Below are 17,499 nucleotides of genomic sequence, written 5' to 3' on the forward strand. Positions count from 1 at the left end.
CGAGTGTGGGAAAGCTTACATTGGACAGAGTGGTAGATGCATTAACATTAGGCTAAAAGAACACAAACATTCACTAAACAACCCTAACTCATCACATTTAGCTGCACATTGTTTCGATTGTGGATGCAAACCTTTCTTTGAAGACACAAAAATTCTTTCTAGACACAGATGCCAAACCACGAGGGAAATTATCGAGGCTTTCCACATAAAAAGATTAGGAGACGCTTGCGTCAGTCATGCTTCGTTGTCTCTGTTAGATTGCGAATTCCAGTACCTTCGCAATACGTGTAGTAATCTGAAATAATTTTTGTTCTTTGACTTCCATACCCACTGACATGTTTAACTGATGCTTTTACATTGTCATGTTCTGATGCTACGGTTTTTGCAATCATCTATATATATATATGTTCTTCGTTTCAATAAAAATTTAGTTGAGAGTTAGCGCTCGTCCTGTCTGCTCCTTTCTGTGTCCGTGTTTCACTTCGCGCTAGAAGCCAAAATCATGTTACCGTACCAACTCGCCCAACTGTCTATCCTTTTGTATTTAGATACCCATTCAGCGTATCTATATAAAAACTCATTAGGGATACGATCTGGACCTTGGCTTTTCTGAATGTCAATATGTAATAGCAGATTTAGAAAACCTTGCTCGTCGATCTGTAAATCAGTAATAGGAGGTCTTTCAGTGTCAACATTGAAAGGAGGCAGTATACCATTATAACGTATGTAAACAGATGAAAAATATAGATTAATATCTTCGGCACGCTTATGGGCGTTCTCCTCGGTCTGAGCAGGGTGCAGAACTTTATACGGATTTATATAGCGCCAGAATTTACCAGGTGACTCGCAAAGAAATTTTGTGAGCGTCACATTATAGAATCTCTCTTTTGATTCCTCAAGAAGTCTCTTTAAATCCTCACTCATGCGGCGAATACATAGTTTATTTTCGTGGTTTGGGTTGGGTGAGTAATCCTTACGTTTGCGTTTAAGTCTTCGTTTGAGATGAAGTATATCTCTGGTTATCCAGGGATTCTTTTTATTCGTGCGCTTAGTTTTCTTAGGAATAAAGTGATTAAGGCACCGTTCTGCTAATTCCGAAAAGAATTCCCATAGCTGGTCTGTACTAGCACCGAAGTCATACAGCTGCATAAAATCTGAATATGAATAATCAAGACAGTCTATCACAGCAGCGTCATCAGCGTCATAAAAATTAAAGAAACTTTTTTTGGACGAAGTACTTATCACATCTGGTGATGCCTTTAATGACAACAGAACCATCCTGTGATCTGACAAGCCCTCCAGTGTTTCACATTCGCAGACAGAACTTTGTATTCGTTCGGAAACAACAATTAAATCAAGTATGGATGATGTTGTAGAACATATTTTTGTGTAATCAGACACAACTTGAACTAAATTATGACAAAAAGCCAGTTCAAGTAACTGCTCACAACAAGGCACTCCTCGTGTTCCAGGTAATTGCGAACACCAGTCAATGCCGGGTAGGTTGAAATCTCCAAGTAACACTGTCCTACTATCCTGAGGCAGGTAAGTGTCCATAAATGTTCGTAGATTTACCGGGACGTCCAACGGAGCATTTGGAGCCCTGTAAACACCCCCAATGAACACTGTTTGTATTGTGACGAAGAAGATCGGCAGGCTGAAAAGCCCCGTTGCCATCGCGTGACACGTACCCGGTTCGTTCGCTGGCTGCGCCCTACCTGCTGGTGCTGAGCTTGTCGCTGCTGCTCTACGAGCCGAAGAAACCCCCTTTACAATTGGTGGAGCTGCTGGGTACAACCAGAATTCTGGAACTTCGTAATCGGACACTGCAGCCCGTCTTCATAATGCCGGAAGAAGGACCACCTCAACCACAACCCGCTGCCCCGGTGACTACCGTGGTCTGCCCCGGCCCGTTGCGGCAACGCGACCCACCCATCTTCAGTGGTACAGAAGACCATGATGTCGAAGACTGGCTCGCTGACTACGACCGGGTGAGCATCCACAACCACTGGGACGACACCACAAAACTTAATTAGGTGTCGTTTTACTTGAGCGGTGTCGCCAGCGTGTGGCACCGCAACCACGAACGTGATCTGCCGACTTGGACGGCCTTCAAGACTAACGTGACAGAGGTATTCGGGCGCCCCGCAGTTCGCAAGCTTCGCGCCGAGCAACGTTTGCGTGGCCGTGCGCAACAGTGCGGGGAGACATTTACGAGCTATATAGAAGATGTTGTCGACCTCTGCAATCGCGTTGACGTCGCAATGCCTGATGCCGAGCAGATCCGCCATATCTTAAAAGGCATTGAAGACGACGCCTTCCAGATGCTGTTGGCGAAAAATCCCTCGACGGTCTCTGAACTCGTCAGTCTGTGTCAAAGCTTTGACGAACTGCGCAAACAACGCGTAGCCACCCGCCAATCTACACCTCAGGCCACTTCAATGTCGAGCTTGGGTGCAGCCCCGGATAACACTTCGCTGCTGCTACAGATCAAGGAGTTCGTCCGTGAAGAGGTGGCTCGTCAGCTTTCCTTGATTACACTTACACACGGCCAGCCGAGTACTCCGTTGGCGCCCGGTCTCCAATCTATCATCAAGGAGCAGGTAGCAGACCACATTTCGCCTTCTCTTCAACAGGCTCCGACGGCCGCTCCCCTGACGTACGCCGACGTCGCGATGAGGCCTGCGCCACAGACCTACGGCCCCCTTCGCCCACCTTTGCGCCCACCCGTATCCCCTCCAGTTCGTCCACTGGTGAACTATGCACGACCACAAGACCATTGGCGCACGGAAGACAACCGTCCGATTTGTTTTTATTGTGGCCGTGCTGGACACGTGGCACGTCACTGTCGCCTGCTCACACCGCACGTCCCGAACAATGTGCGTCCGTATGCACCACGTTTCCAACAACGCCGCAACTATTCGGCCGCCTTTGAATCTCCTTCTGCCGTCGACACCGCATTCTCCGCCGCTCGCCGTTCACCTTCTCCTCGCCGCCGCTCGCTTTCCCCCATGCACCGGCGGCGGAGCCCTTTGCGCCAGGAAAACTAAATATCGCAGTTCAGGAGGCGAGAACTGCGGTGCCAGCGAAATGTATAAGGCCTCACACTTCTCCGAAGAATGTTATTGAAGTCGCAATCGACGGAACATTGACGCTAGCACTTGTCGACACCGGCGCTGCACTTTCAGCGATAGATGCCCGTATTTGCCGCAAGATCGGAAAAGTGACGACGCCGCGTTCTGGACTGTCTCTTCGAACTGCCAACGCGCAGCACGTCGAGCCATCCGGCGCCTGCACTGCTCGTGTCGTAATTCAGGAGGTCCTCTATATTATAGAATTCATCGTGTTGCCATCATGTTCACACGACGTCATATTAGGTTGGGGCTTTCTCTCCACACATCATGCGATCATTGACTGCGCCCGCGCTGAAATCGACCTTTTTCAGTTTTCGACCGATATTTTCACTGACCATGAGGACCATTGTCGCAAAATCGCTGTGTCAGATGACACCGTTATACCTGCCTGGTCATCCACTCTTGTCAGTATCTCTTGCGAATCTGTTGATGACGGCACAGTACTCTTCGCTCCGTCTGAACTCTTAGTTCGCCGCCGTTCACTACCACTGCCGTTCGCCGTCCTCGAGTTCAAAGCTGGTGCCTCTCTCATGTGCGTCTCCAACCCATCGGCTGAACCAATTACTTTACGCCGCCGTGAAAGCCTCGGCAGAGCTGAGCCACTGACCTCATCTTCAATATTTGACACGATGGACGACTCCACTTATCTTGCTGCTCTCGAGGCATCGCCTCCTCAGTCCCTGCCGCGTTCTTTTACGCCAGCTATTGCCAGTGACCTTACGACGACGCAGCGCGCCGAACTTCTTCGCTTGCTCCAAGGCTTCTCTTCGTCTTTTGACTGCCAAGCAACATCACTCGGCCGCACAACGACTGTTTCGCACACTATCGACACTGGGAGCCATGCACCAATTCGACAGCGTCCCTACCGAGTATCGGCGACTGAAAGGGGCGTTATCAATGACCAGGTGAACGATATGCTCAATCGCGGTGTCATCCAGCCTTCTAGTAGTCCTTGGGCATCACCAGTCGTCCTAGTTAAAAAGAAAGACGGCACCATACGATTTTGCGTCGATTATCGAAGGCTTAATAAGATTACCCGAAAGGATGTCTACCCGTTGCCACGTATTGACGACGCCCTTGACTGTTTGCAAGGAGCGGAGTTTTTTTCCTCCTTAGATCTCCGCTCTGGCTACTGGCAGGTGCCCATGGCTGACGCTGACTGTTCGAAAACCGCGTTTGTAACCCCAGACGGCTTGTATGAATTCACTGTCATGCCGTTCGGTCTGTGCAATGCGCCCGCCACCTTCGAACGCATGATGGACGGCATCCTACGCGGCCTGAAGTGGCATACTTACCTCTGCTACCTCGACGACCTTGCTACCTCTGCTACCTTGTCGTCTTTTCTCCTGATTTTCCGACCCATCTTCGGCGTTTACATCAAATTCTGACCTGTCTCCGGAATGCTGGTCTTCAGCTTAACTTAAAGAAGTGCCGATTTGCAGCTCGAAAACTGACCATATTAGGCCACGTTGTCTCCAAAGAAGGCATTCTTCCTGATCCTGCTAAACTTCGCGCCGTATCCGAATTTCCAAAGCCCACTACCTTGAAAGCACTACGCAGCTTCATTGGCTTATGCTCTTATTTTCGACGCTTCGTTCGCAATTTCGCTACTGTGATCGCACCACTAAACCAACTTCTCCAAGGCGACAATGAACTTTCTGCTTGGTCGGAAGGCTCCGATGATGCATTTACGACTCTTCGTCACCTACTCACGTCTCCGCCAATCTTGCGCCATTTTGATCCCCGCGCACCTACAGAACTTCACACTGACGCCAGTGGTGTGGGCCTTGGTGCCGTGCTCGCACAACGCAAGAACACTAATGCCGAATACGTAGTCGCCTATGCCAGTCGTGCCCTTACGAAACCTGAGGCCAATTACTCAGTCACAGAAAAAGAGTGCCTGGCTATCGTATGGGCTCTTCAAAAATTTCGTCCATATCTCTATGGTCGACGCTTTGACGTGGTGACCGATCATCACGCTCTTTGCTGGTTGTCCAACCTAAAAAACCCGTCGGGCCGCCTCGCTCGGTGGGCCCTCCGAATCCAGGAATATGATATCCGCGTCGTCTATCGCTCTGGACGCAAACACGCCGACGCCGATGCCCTCTCGCGCTCCCCAGTTCCTTCAGACAGCAGCACTTCTACCGACAGACATGACATCTCACCACTTGACATCCTGGACATGGCATCGGAGCAACAAAAAGACCCATGGATCGTCATGATGTTTGACTTTTTGTCAAGTCCTCCGGCAACTTCGGCACCTCGAGCGCTACGCCGACAGGCGCAGCATTTCACAATCCGGGACGGACTTTTATACCGCCGCAACTACCACAATGACGGCCGCAAATGGCTTTTAGTAGTGCCTCGCCACCTACGCAAAGAGTTCTGCTCCGCTTTTCATTCTGACCCGCAGTGTGGTCACGGCGGAGTGTCAAAAACTTACACACGGCTTCGCCTACAATATTATTGGCGAGGGATGTACACCTTCGTCCATAAATATGTACGCTCCTGCATTGCCTGCCAGCGACGCAAATGTGTCCCGCATCTCTCCACCGCACCTCTCCAACCACTTCCCTGCCCAGCTCAGCCATTTGACCGTGTCGGCATTGATATATATGGGCCTCTTCCATCTACTGGCGCTGGCAACCGATGGGTTGTTGTCGCCGTAGATCATTTGACACGCTATGCTGAAACCGCCGCCTTGCCTGCCGCATCAGCAAAAGACATCGCCTCGTTCATACTAAACAACTTCGTTCTCCGCCATGGCGCACCACGTGAACTGTTGAGCGATCGGGGCCGCGTATTCCTCTCAGATGTCCTGCAGTCACTCTTATCTGAATGCCAAATTATTCACCGCACTACTACTGCTTATCATCCACAAACCAATGGCTTAACAGAACGATTCAACAGAACTGTTGGTGACATGCTATCAATGTATGTTGCATCTGACCACTCCAACTGGGACCTTGTACTTCCATTCGTCACTTATGCATATAACACTGCCTCTCAAGCCACTACCGGATTCTCACCATTCTTTCTGCTTTACGGCCGCCATCCCTCCAGCACCATTGATACGGTTCTCCCGTACCGGCCGGACCCTGCTGAATGCTCACCTGTTGCTACGGTTGCTCAGCACGCCGAGAAATGCCGCCAACTGGCCCGTTCGTTGACGTCTGCTCAACAGTGCCGCCAAAAAGAACGCCATGACCTCAATCCTCCCCCTCACCCCTTCCCCGTCGACTCACTCGTGTGGCTTTGGGTCCCGCCTGTTGCTACTCCTGGCCTTTCGTCCAAGCTCCTCCCGAAGTACCACGGGCCCTACCGCGTGGTTGCACAAACATCACCAGTGAACTACGTGGTCGAACCCGTATCGCCATCTTCTGATCTGCGTCGTCGGGGGCGAGAGACTGTGCACATTGACCGGCTGAAGCAGTATTACGATCCGCCCACCTCTTCCTAGGTCGCCAGGATGGCTACTCTTCCATTCCGGGGGTGATTGTGACGAAGAAGATCGGCAGGCTGAAAAGCCCCGTTGCCATCGCGTGGCACGTACCCGGTTCATTCGCTGGCTGCGCCCTACCTGCTGGTGCTGAGCTTGTCGCTGCTGCTCTACGAGCCGAATAAACCCCCTCAACAGTATAATTTTATCTTGACCTATAGCGCTTCTACGCCATTCACATCTGGAAGTACAGAAAATGCTATGTTGTCTTTGATAATTAGCGCAAATCCCCCCCCCCCTCTGTCTTCTCGGTCCCTTCTTACTATTTTATAGTTAGGACGGGTGACTTCAGTGTCGAGTACATCCTTGTGCAGCCAAGTTCCGGTGACTACTATTAGCTGAGGTTCATGTTCTATGATTAGGCTTTCTAATTCTACAAGTTTATTTAATATGCTTCTGGCATTCACATTTATCACTTTGAACGGTTTTGACCCTTTGTTCCTGCGTCAATTACTACTCCCAGAAAGGGTATGGCATTTGTACCTTTGTTTCATAGTTTCGTCCCAGGCGTAAAGGATTTTGTTCACCTTCATGTTATCGAATACCATCTTTACCTTGGCCCCGTTTTTCCTTTCGTCAACAGTGGTATTCCAGAGTTTTTTCCGAATATCATGCACTCTTTTAGAATAATCCTCTGAAATGCTTATTTTCCCTCCTTTAAGCTTGAAGCAATTATTTATAATCTTAGTTTTTTCCCTAAAATCACCAATCCTAAGGATAACAAGACGATGCTTACCCGGATTCATCTTACCAAGACGGTGTATTCTCTCAATGGTACTTAGCCTCTCTCCGAGTTTTGCCTCAAAAACATCGTCGTTTACTTTTCTCAGCAATGTTTCTTCGTTTTCATTCTCTTCTTCCAGCATACCTCTTACAATCAGGTTGCTACGCCGGGATTGATTTTCCAAGCCATCGACTTGTTTAGCTAGTGCAGCGATTTCCGCCTGACAATCACTCATAGTAGCCTCAATATTTGATAGCCTTATTTGGGATTTCTCTAGGACCACGAGTTTTGCCTCGATGGAATCGAATCTTGTTTGCATTTTCACTATACCTGCCTCAGACGAAGTTTGTTTTTCTTGAATTTGAGTAACGTTGGCCAAAACATCTTTTTGGGTTTGTAGAATTTCATTTAGGGTGGCTTCAGAAACAGGCCCTGGGTTTTCCTCTACATGCCCTGAAAGTTTAAGCAGTATGCATGCCATTGACAAACAGTCGCAGACACAATCAAGCAGCACTTGTGGACACGGCAGCACAACTAGACAAAGGTAATCACCACGAAAACCGTATCTTTTTGCACTAACCTGCACATGCAAAGGCACTTCAGGTGACATCGTCACGGCAGGGCTGCCGTGTCCACTGATGATCGTAGGTCTCGGTAGCAGATTTATAGCTGGCAGGATCCGTGACGTATCACGATGGTATGACGTCACTGTGCTCATCGATGGTGCGCAGGGGTCGTTTTCCACGAGGCGATGATCAGTCATATTTGGTGCACGGCGATGGGTGTCGGCGATGAATCCAGGAAGCTGCCACAGCATTTCGTCGATCGGAGCAGGGGAATCGGAGCGCTGCCGTCCAATGTCCCCCATAACCGGCGATGTGGCGGAGGCTAGAATCAGGATCGATGCGCAAACCTGCACATACAAAGGCACTTTAGGTGACATCGTCACGGCAGGGCTGCCGTGTCCACTAGCCAAATTTAAGCCATAGCCAAATCACAGCCAAATTTAAGGAAACAATTTGCACTACTTTGACTTGCTGTTAAAAATGTTGAGTGTTCTTATTAAGTGTGTTTCCCTAATAATTTGGATGCTTTGTGAGTTGTTGCTTGCTCCTGGTGTTTTATGTACGTAGCTTTTCTTTTTTGTTTCTTGGTGCAAATGATAACTACACTGCCTTGTTGAGCGGAAAAAAATCTCTTGTAAATGTTTTTCTTTTTATGTATGTTGTACCTGAATGTACACTAGTGTTTTTTTCTTCTAGCCCCCCCCCCCCCCTATGTAATACCCTCCTTCGAGGGCTTTTAGGGCTATTGTAAATAAAAAAAGAAATAAATTTATTTTTTTTCCAACTGGCCGATCTTTTGGACGTTTTCGCGGCCCCTAGGGAGTCCGAAAAATCGGACGTTGGCCGTACAACTAAGAGGACGCTTCAAATGGTTCGTGGAGCGGACGCGCAGCTGAAGATTCATTATGCAAAAAAGAAGTGAGGCGTGCAGACAGGACACAAGAGTAGAGAAGTGGACAACACTTCTTTTTTGCATAATGAATCCTTACCAACTAGCTCAGCTTTCTGTCGTTCTACGCAGCTGAAGAACCACGGCAACAGAAAGGACCTACGCATTGAGGAATGAATGGGAAAGGAAGCGTGCTGCCGCCGTTTTGAAGGAGCTTGAGCTCAAAAAACAAAGTGTTGGCTAATGCCGAGATGCAGGCGTCTCTCATCCAAACCAAAATAAACTCTTTAAAGCAGTGAAACACAACACTGACCCGTCGTGCGTGGGCTGAGAGTGACAGGACAGTTGAGGTTGACTTACGAGCTGCTGAGAATCTCAATTGTAGCAAAGTTAAGGCTTCAAACCACGTTTGCTATCGGTTGGTAGAAATAGCTCATATTCGAAAATATTTGCTTCTGTATGCATTCCCCTTTATTCGTATTTGAGAATATCCGGCTTGATTTGCTATTTTTTTCGAAGACATTTTATTTGCTGTGCATTTTAATAACTCCTCCCTTCTATTCTCTTTTTGAATAACATGAGTGGGAATGTTTTGTGTGGGAATGGAAGCACTGCAGCCGCCAACATGCTTCAAACACATTTTCGTTTTTGGATGCAGATATTCATCGGATTCGCTGCGTGGGAGAACCTGATCGGCGTCGCCCATGCGCAGGTGTTGGCTATTCCGGCAGCAAATACCAGCTCGCCCGACCGGTCGACTGAGGACCCGTTCCACTGTGAGGCCACTGAAGCCTTCTTCCATGCCAGCGTGCCATGCCTCACCGAAGCGCTGTCATTTCCGGCTGCCAAATCGACAGACGCATCAACGCCGGCACGCCTTAAAAGTAGCTGGAATCGCTGGCGCCTCTTCAGTGGGAATGGAAGCACTGCAGCCGATAACATGCTTCAAACACATTTTCGTTTTTGGATGCAGGTGAGAACAGCACCTCAACTTTTCTGTAAAAAGTCAAACAATACTTGGCTGCTTGTGCTTCCAGGGCCACAAGTATTGTTCCAATGAGCATGTGAACGTGTTCTTGTTTCCAAGTTGTTATTTATGTCCGGCAACGTAGAGCTAAACCCTGGACCCCCTAAACAATATCCTAACCTGTTTAACAAGGAGTTGCTACAGCTTGTTAAATCGCTACACGACAAATTTGATTCTAAACACGAAGAAGTGATGACTGCCTTGAGTGAAGTCAAAGAGGCTCAATATTCAATGGAGCAACGAATAGCCGATATCGACAACAGGCTCTCGGCAGTTGAACAATGCGTTCGAACATCTGAAGGCCAACATGGTAAAAGCCTCGTGCCGCAAGTGGCCGTATTGAACCAACGGCTCAATGAATTTGAAGACCTTTCACGTCGCGAAAACTTAATATTTCACGGGGTAGCAGATAGCGCTGCGGAAACTTGGGCGCAGTCAGAAGAGAAAATTTGCTCGGTTTTAAATTCAGCATTAAGCATGAACCTAAATAAAAGCGATGACTGCATTTCCAGTGCACACAGACTTGGCCGTTTTATCCCCAACAAGTCCAGGCCAATTATTGTCAGATTTTTATCGTCTAAGCTAAGGGAAACGATTCTTTCTTCTAAAAATAAGCTAAAGACAACTGGTGTTTCCGTAAGTGAAAATTTTTGTAAGGCAACTAGAGCTGTCAGAACTAAACTGTACGACTTTGGCAAAGAAAGCGGTCGATTTTTCACTGTGAAATACAACAAGCTATATATCAACAAAAAATGTTATATTTACTACCCTGATAACGACAGTGTCTGTGAACTTCAATTGGGCAATGTTCCCTGCACTGCTGAATTATCGTCCACTGCTACTAACCACCATTCTGACGCGTCTTTTTCTTAACAGAAATTAGGCACCGGCCACGCAGCCAACCTTGTCGTGATTTCTCTTTTTTATTATCGAATGTGCGAAGTGCAGTTAATAAACGTGAAGCTCTAGCATCCATTTTCGATTCATGTGCCGCTGACGTGGTTGTATTGATCGAGACTTGGTTGACCGATAAAATTCTTAGCGAAGAGCTGTTCTACTGTGACAAGAATTACGTTCTGAGCAATAAAAACAGCGCTAAACGACAGGACGATTGAAGGGACACAGACAACGGCGCTGTCCCTTCACTCGTCCTGTCGTTTAGCGCTGTTTTTATTGCTCAGAATCATGAACCAACCAGCCCAAATGCGTACTCTTTTGAAGAATTACGTTGTTCACCGTCATGACCGCAACCTAAAATCAGGCGGTGGTGTTTTAATTGCCGTCGCCGACAATATAGTGTCTTATAGGATTCCACTTGCGTCGTCTTTAGAATTGGTTTGTGTGCGTATTGTCATAAACCACCAAAATATATTGCTTTGTGCGTGTTATCGGCCGCCAAGTGCACCATCTACTTTTTGCGATGAACTGCATGACACTCTGAATTTTCTTGTCTCAAAATTTCCACACTCACCGTTATTCCTTTTAGGCGATTTCAATTTCCCCAAAATAAGGTGGACTTCGGTATCACCCTTTGTTGTCGGTACGTCCACAGAAAGTCAATCTTTCCTTAACTTGCGTAAGATTAAAATTTAGGCACAACTTGTTTCCAGGCCAAGAAGAGCTGGCACTACTTCATCTAACACTCTAGACTTGATCCTTGTTACTGAACCAAACTTAGTGCATTCTTTAACTTGTTTCCCAGGACTAAGCGATCACTGTTTTTTGCATTTTTTTGTAACAGGCCCCGTTAGATGTGAGAAGAACAATGCAAAATTTACTAGAGAATATGCGAGCGGGGATTACACTGCAATTAATAATGAGCTTGCAGTATTCATTGATGGCTGTATTCCAGAATTTTTCAGCCGTACCGTGGAAGAAAAATGGAACTTGTTTAAAAACAAAGCGATGTCTCTTGTCGCTAAAAATGTGCCACTACGCAGACTTTACGGAAAGAAACGCTCTCCTTGGTTTTCCACGAAACTAACAAGACTGTCAAACAAGAAAAAACGCATTTTCCTTGTTGCAAAACGCAGTCGCACATCTACTCGTTGGAATTATTTTCTAGTGCGCTGCATGCTTATCGTACCGCATTAATAGAATCGAAGGATGTGTTTTTTAATACCTATCTACCTTCACTCCTTTCAACGAATCCGTCAAAACTTTGGAGCACTGTTCAAATAAAAAAGAAAAAATATCATCTCTTACAGATACGGATGGTAACACCAAGAGCAATGCAGAATGTTGCAATGTCCTAAATGACACTTTCGCGAAATCTTTTTCTATTTGCTGTGTTGATACAGTGCCGCACATGCGCAAAGAAGATTTTTTTCCCGTGGATCCACTTGTCAATTTTGCGGGGATTTTGAAGTTAATTGAAGATTTAAAACTATCGTCTTCCTGTGGTGCCGACGAAATTAATTCGAAATTTTAGAGGAATACTGCTGTCTACTCCTCTATATTTTTTATGTACCTTTTCACCCACTCTATTGAGTGCTCAACTTTGCCCGCAGACTGGAAGGTGGGGAAAGTGGTCCCTCTGTTGAAATCAGGTAACCCGCATTCTCCTCTCAATTACAGACCCATTTCACTTACCAGCGTGCCTTGCAAAATCCTTGAACACGTATTATTTTCCAATCTTGTCTCATTTCTTGAATCCAACTCTTTCGTCACTTCATCTCAGCATGGGTTTCGCAAAAACTACTCCTGCGAAACACAACTAATATCGTTTATACATAACATTTCTTCCACTTTAGACAAAGGCCAAGTCATTGACTGTATCTTTCTAGATTTTGCGAAAGCGTTTGACAAGGTGTCTCATCACTTACTGCTTCTTAAACTTAGTACTCTTAATATCGACCCTAATATTCTGAAATGGATAGAATGTTTTCTCAACAACCGTACCCAGTTTGTAACAGCTAACGATTCCGCATCCCCGCATTGCGCCGTGAAGTCAGGTGTTCCTCAAGGCTCCGTCTTGGGACCGTTATTATTCCTAATATATATAAACGACTTACCTGCCGTAGTTAATAGTTCTATTAAACTTTTTGCCGACGATTGCGTTCTATATCGTGAAATAACTAATCAGCAAGATAACTTTATGCTTCAGAAAGATCTAGATAACATTTCAAGGTGGTGCTCACAATGGCTAATGTTCTTAAATCTGACTAAATGCAAAATTACGCCTGTCTCACGTCGCTCGAACTCACCAACTCCTTTCGGCTATATTATCAATGAAACCAACCTTGAGCACGTGAATTCCTATAAGTATCTGGGAATCCAGCTAAACAGTAATCTTTCTTGGCATCCGCACATCGAATATATCACTAACAATGCAAACAGATCTCTTGGCTACATTCGCAGGAATTTTTCAAAAGCCCCACTCCATTTGAAGTTACTGCTCTACAAAACACTAATTAGACCGAAGCTAGAGTACGCGTCATCTGTCTGGGACCCTGGTCAAAAAACACTAGCAGATACCATGGAGTCAGTTCAGAACTGGTCAGCACGTTTCATCCTTTCTAATTATTCCCGCACATCTAGCGTTTCCTTAATGAAGTCAAACCTTGGCCTTATTAACTTGCACATTCGAAGAAAAATTTCCCGTCTCTGCCTTTTTCAAAAAAATCTTACCAAAACAGCTCGCTTAAACAAGACTTCATTTCAGAGCCTTCGTACATGTCGTCGCGTCTTGATCATCGGTTTAAAGTGTTCATTCCTTTCTGTCGCACAAATGTTTCCTCTGACTCATTTCTGCCGAAAACCAGTGCCGAGTGGAACCGCCTTCCCCCTCCATCGCCTCCATCGAGGAGGCATTATCTTTCAAGACTGCAATAACTGATTGTTTTGAGTTTATCACCTTAATACTAATAATTGTTTGAACATGTATTTTTTTATTATTATACCCACCCCCTCTGTAACGCCCTTCTGAGCCCTGAGGGTACTGCAAATGAGTAAATAAATAAACAAACATAAACATTACTCCTTATGGAAAAAGGTGAGGCGTGCAGACAGAACACAAGAGGAAAGAAGTGGACAACACGAACGCCGACTATCAAGGCGATAGTCGGCGTTCACGTTCTCCACATCTCGTGCCCTGCTGCACGCCTCACCTTTACGCATAATGAATCCTTACCAACTAGCTCAACTTTCTGTCGTTCTAAACTACTCCTTACTATTAAAATTGGATGAAGTCGCTTTTTTAAATTTTTTCATATTGTCACGTGGTGGTGACGTTGAAGAACACAGTAGCAATATTGTGAAAGACAAAACTATCTTTTATTGGGCGAACCTGTGCCCACAAACACAGTCTACACTTATCGCACAACAATAGCGGCGAACACGGTCGGCGATCGTCGAAAATCTGATCAGCGGGTCAAGGCCGTCGGCTTTTATAGATCAGTCGTCGAATGTTCCAGAGTAATCGCTGGCACCCGCGTGCCTTCCACAAAAAAACATGTCTTCCACAAAGTTCTACATCATTCGCGTCGCGCACACATGCGATCAGATTACATAAGGTTCGGTCACAGATAGCAAATGGAAGCATCAATAACATTCCAGAAACTTCCGATACATACAGGCGCGTCCTGCGCTGTGCGATAACATTTGTTAGGCGGTGAAACGTGTCGCCCGATAGAGACAAAGTACACGTGTCAATACCCCCCTCTTTAAAAGCATCGACCCGATGCTGCAAACAAACGAAAGAAATAAACAAAGAACACCCGTAGCAAAGAAACAACAAAGTAAAGAAGTTCGTCAGCGTGCGTAAAAGGGCTCAAGACGCACCACGTGGAACACTTTCGATCGTGCGCAGCGCCGCTGTGAATGCAGAATGCCGTCTGGCAGGACCTCATAGTCTAGTGCGCCAATGCGTCCGATGACCTTGTAGGGTCCGAAATATCGTCGCAATAGCTTCTCACTGAGTCCTCGTCGGCGTATCGGCGTCCAAACCCAAACCCAAACACGGTCACCGGGCTGGTACTCGACGTAGCGCCGTCGGTGGTTGTAGTGTCGGCTGTAGGTACGCTGCTGGTTCTTGGTCCGTAGGTGGGCGAGCTGCTGGGCTTCTTCGTTGCGCTAGAGGTAGGTAGCGACGTTAACATTCTCTTCGTCAGTTACGTGCAGCAGCATGGCGTCGAGCGTCGTCGTCGGGTTCCTGCCGTAAACCAACTTGAACGGCGTTATCTATGTTTCTTGCACCGCCGTGTTAAGCCTGTTTCACATGATGCGATTTTCGTCGCACCGGAAGTGCGATTTCCGTCGTTTGCGATGAAAATCGCAGTCGCAGTGCCGACCCCCCGATTTTCGGCTGCGACCAATCGGTTGGTCGCACAGTCGCACCGTCGCACCGATCGCTGCGATTTTCCGTCGAAATTGCGCGGAGAGCTGTCAACGGAGCTATTTCGCCGGTTTGTTTTGGAAAATGGCGCTTGGCACGACAAGTGCAATGCGCGGAGACGTGGATCGTCGAATTCGGTACGTACGCGAAGGGAGAATAATAAACTTGTACCGCAGATTGCATTCTCCGATTGCTATGCGTTTGTTGACACGCTACACAGCAAATGAAGTGCATTTTCACGTTTGCTTCGTACGCCTTTGCGAGTTGTCAGTGCTAGGAGGTGTTCGATCCCCAGCAGACGACGACGTCGTCACAATTTTCTTTTGTTGAGTAGCATGCAAAAATCGCGCTTACGGAGCAGCTTGAATTATTTCAACCTCGGCAAGGGCAAATGACAAGACAGCAAAGCACCCGAAGTTTCAACGTTGCGCTGAACGCGTTACCCTTCAGTTGCATTTTCTTGTCGGTTTTCAAGCACGAATTTTCCGATGCATCTTGAAAGCTTATCTTGCCTCTTATTAAATTTGACAGAGCAAACGTGTAGGCTATCGTAATGAATTTGCTACGATAGCATTAAATCCGTGGCTTTAAAATATTACATGCACGTTAAGTTGCACCTCTTCTATGGAGAATTTGTTTTTTCTTGCACAGAAACCAATAAACATTGACTATGTTGCGGACTTTGTATCCCTACTGCATTTGTATGAACACTTGCTCTGCAAGGTAATTAGCTGTACAGCTAGTAGATTAAGTAAATTGCTTGCTATAGTGGCACAGTGACAACGTACCCTCCTGAACAATTATGTAGAACTCTGCAACAATGCGAAAAGCAGGCAAACGGCCTGTTCTTGTGGGGATTAAACAGTATAAAACGACACGGTGAAGAAAAGTAAATCCAAACTGTGCAGTGAAGTCAGCCAGTACAAGCAGTTCTTGCACGTTCACAGCTGATCAAGTGTGCAGAAACATTCATGCCTTACATGTTTCTAGTAAGTTTCTAATGAGTTTGTGATCACATATATTAGTGTGTAAACCCATATAGCGATATCCGCTGCGATTACTATCTTTACAAGTAATGAAATACGATGCTACTAGCAAGAACATATATCATCTGAGGATTTTAGAACAAATTTCTGCATTTCAACTATACACAATATGTGGTTTATTCAATAAAAGACCACAAACGGGGCTTTTTTGCAATGACAAACTTATTCCAAACTTTACTTACATACAGGCAAGAAAAAAATTTGTAGACAGAAATATTGTTCAATTTGTTCACCTGCCGCTGTGGCTATTGCCAAACTGCCAAACACACAGAGGAGGTTGCTAATCATGAAGATGCAAGCAAACATAAGGCACATATAGTACACTGATCTGGCAATAGCAGTGTAACAGTAGTATGACACTACATAAAACTAAACCCCATATAAGTGAGTACCATTCCAGGTCATCCTACACCTAGAAAAGCTGAATTGAAAGCAATCAAAGCAGCACTTGTAGTGCAGATTACACACTGCACAACACCCTGCATGGATTCACCAGAAACTGTCTGGGCCTGCACTTCACACAATATTGTCAGGAAAATCAGGAGATTGACACGCGACTTGCAAGCACATGGTCAGAAATTGAATTACAGGATACATAGCCATGCAGATATTCCAGGACACAAGCGTGCTTATAAGCCTGACATAATAACTGAAAACTAGATGAGTTTGTATGTATTCATTATTAACTAAAGTGCAACAGATAGACAACAGACAAGAACGAAGCGCTCTGTGTGTTCACTTCGTTCCTGTCCATCGTATTTCTGTTGCACTATAGTTAATGAATTCATAAGGCTGCACAGGAGAAGAATGATACCTCTACCCAAGGGCCCGATCTCGCATCCAAATCCACGCGTGTGCACACACACACACGTTGCAAGAGTGCATAGCATAAAGCACTATCAACAGGATGACACTATATATAGATGAGGACTAACTTTCAACTGAGCTTCATTTGTAAAAATGTGGCGAGTTATATAAATTACTAGAAAAAAAAGGACGATGAGCAAAACGAGAACAAAGTGAAAGCAGGAGCCAACGTTTCGACAAATGGACTCACCTTCTTCAAGGTCCACGTGTGGAAACGTTGGCTCCTACTTTCACCTTGTTCTCATGTTGTTCATCGTCTTGAATTTCCATCTCCTGCCTTCCCCGAGTTTTCCCCAGAAAAAGAAAGACATCTTTAAAGGATAGATGAAAATTAGTGCTTGATGCAGCCAAACATAAATAAAAATGCTGCAGAAAGAAAATAGAGAAAAATTCCAAGTGCAGGAAAAAATAA

The 17,499-nt window shown here is 46.2% G+C and overlaps 1 protein-coding gene across 1 annotated transcript in view; it reads right to left on the reverse strand.

Moving 5' to 3' along the window:
* The window catches only part of LOC135909884 (uncharacterized), a 234,741-nt gene that overhangs the window by 110,105 nt on the left and 107,137 nt on the right, over nucleotides 1-17,499 (reverse strand). Inside the window, exon 5 of the mRNA XM_070529808.1 lies at nucleotides 7,938-8,270. Coding sequence (XP_070385909.1) covers nucleotides 7,938-8,270 — 333 coding nt within the window. The remainder of the gene's footprint in view (nucleotides 1-7,937; nucleotides 8,271-17,499) is intronic.

The sequence above is a fragment of the Dermacentor albipictus genome, unplaced genomic scaffold, assembly GCF_038994185.2.
Source record: "Dermacentor albipictus isolate Rhodes 1998 colony unplaced genomic scaffold, USDA_Dalb.pri_finalv2 scaffold_31, whole genome shotgun sequence".
NCBI lineage: Eukaryota > Metazoa > Arthropoda > Arachnida > Ixodida > Ixodidae > Dermacentor > Dermacentor albipictus.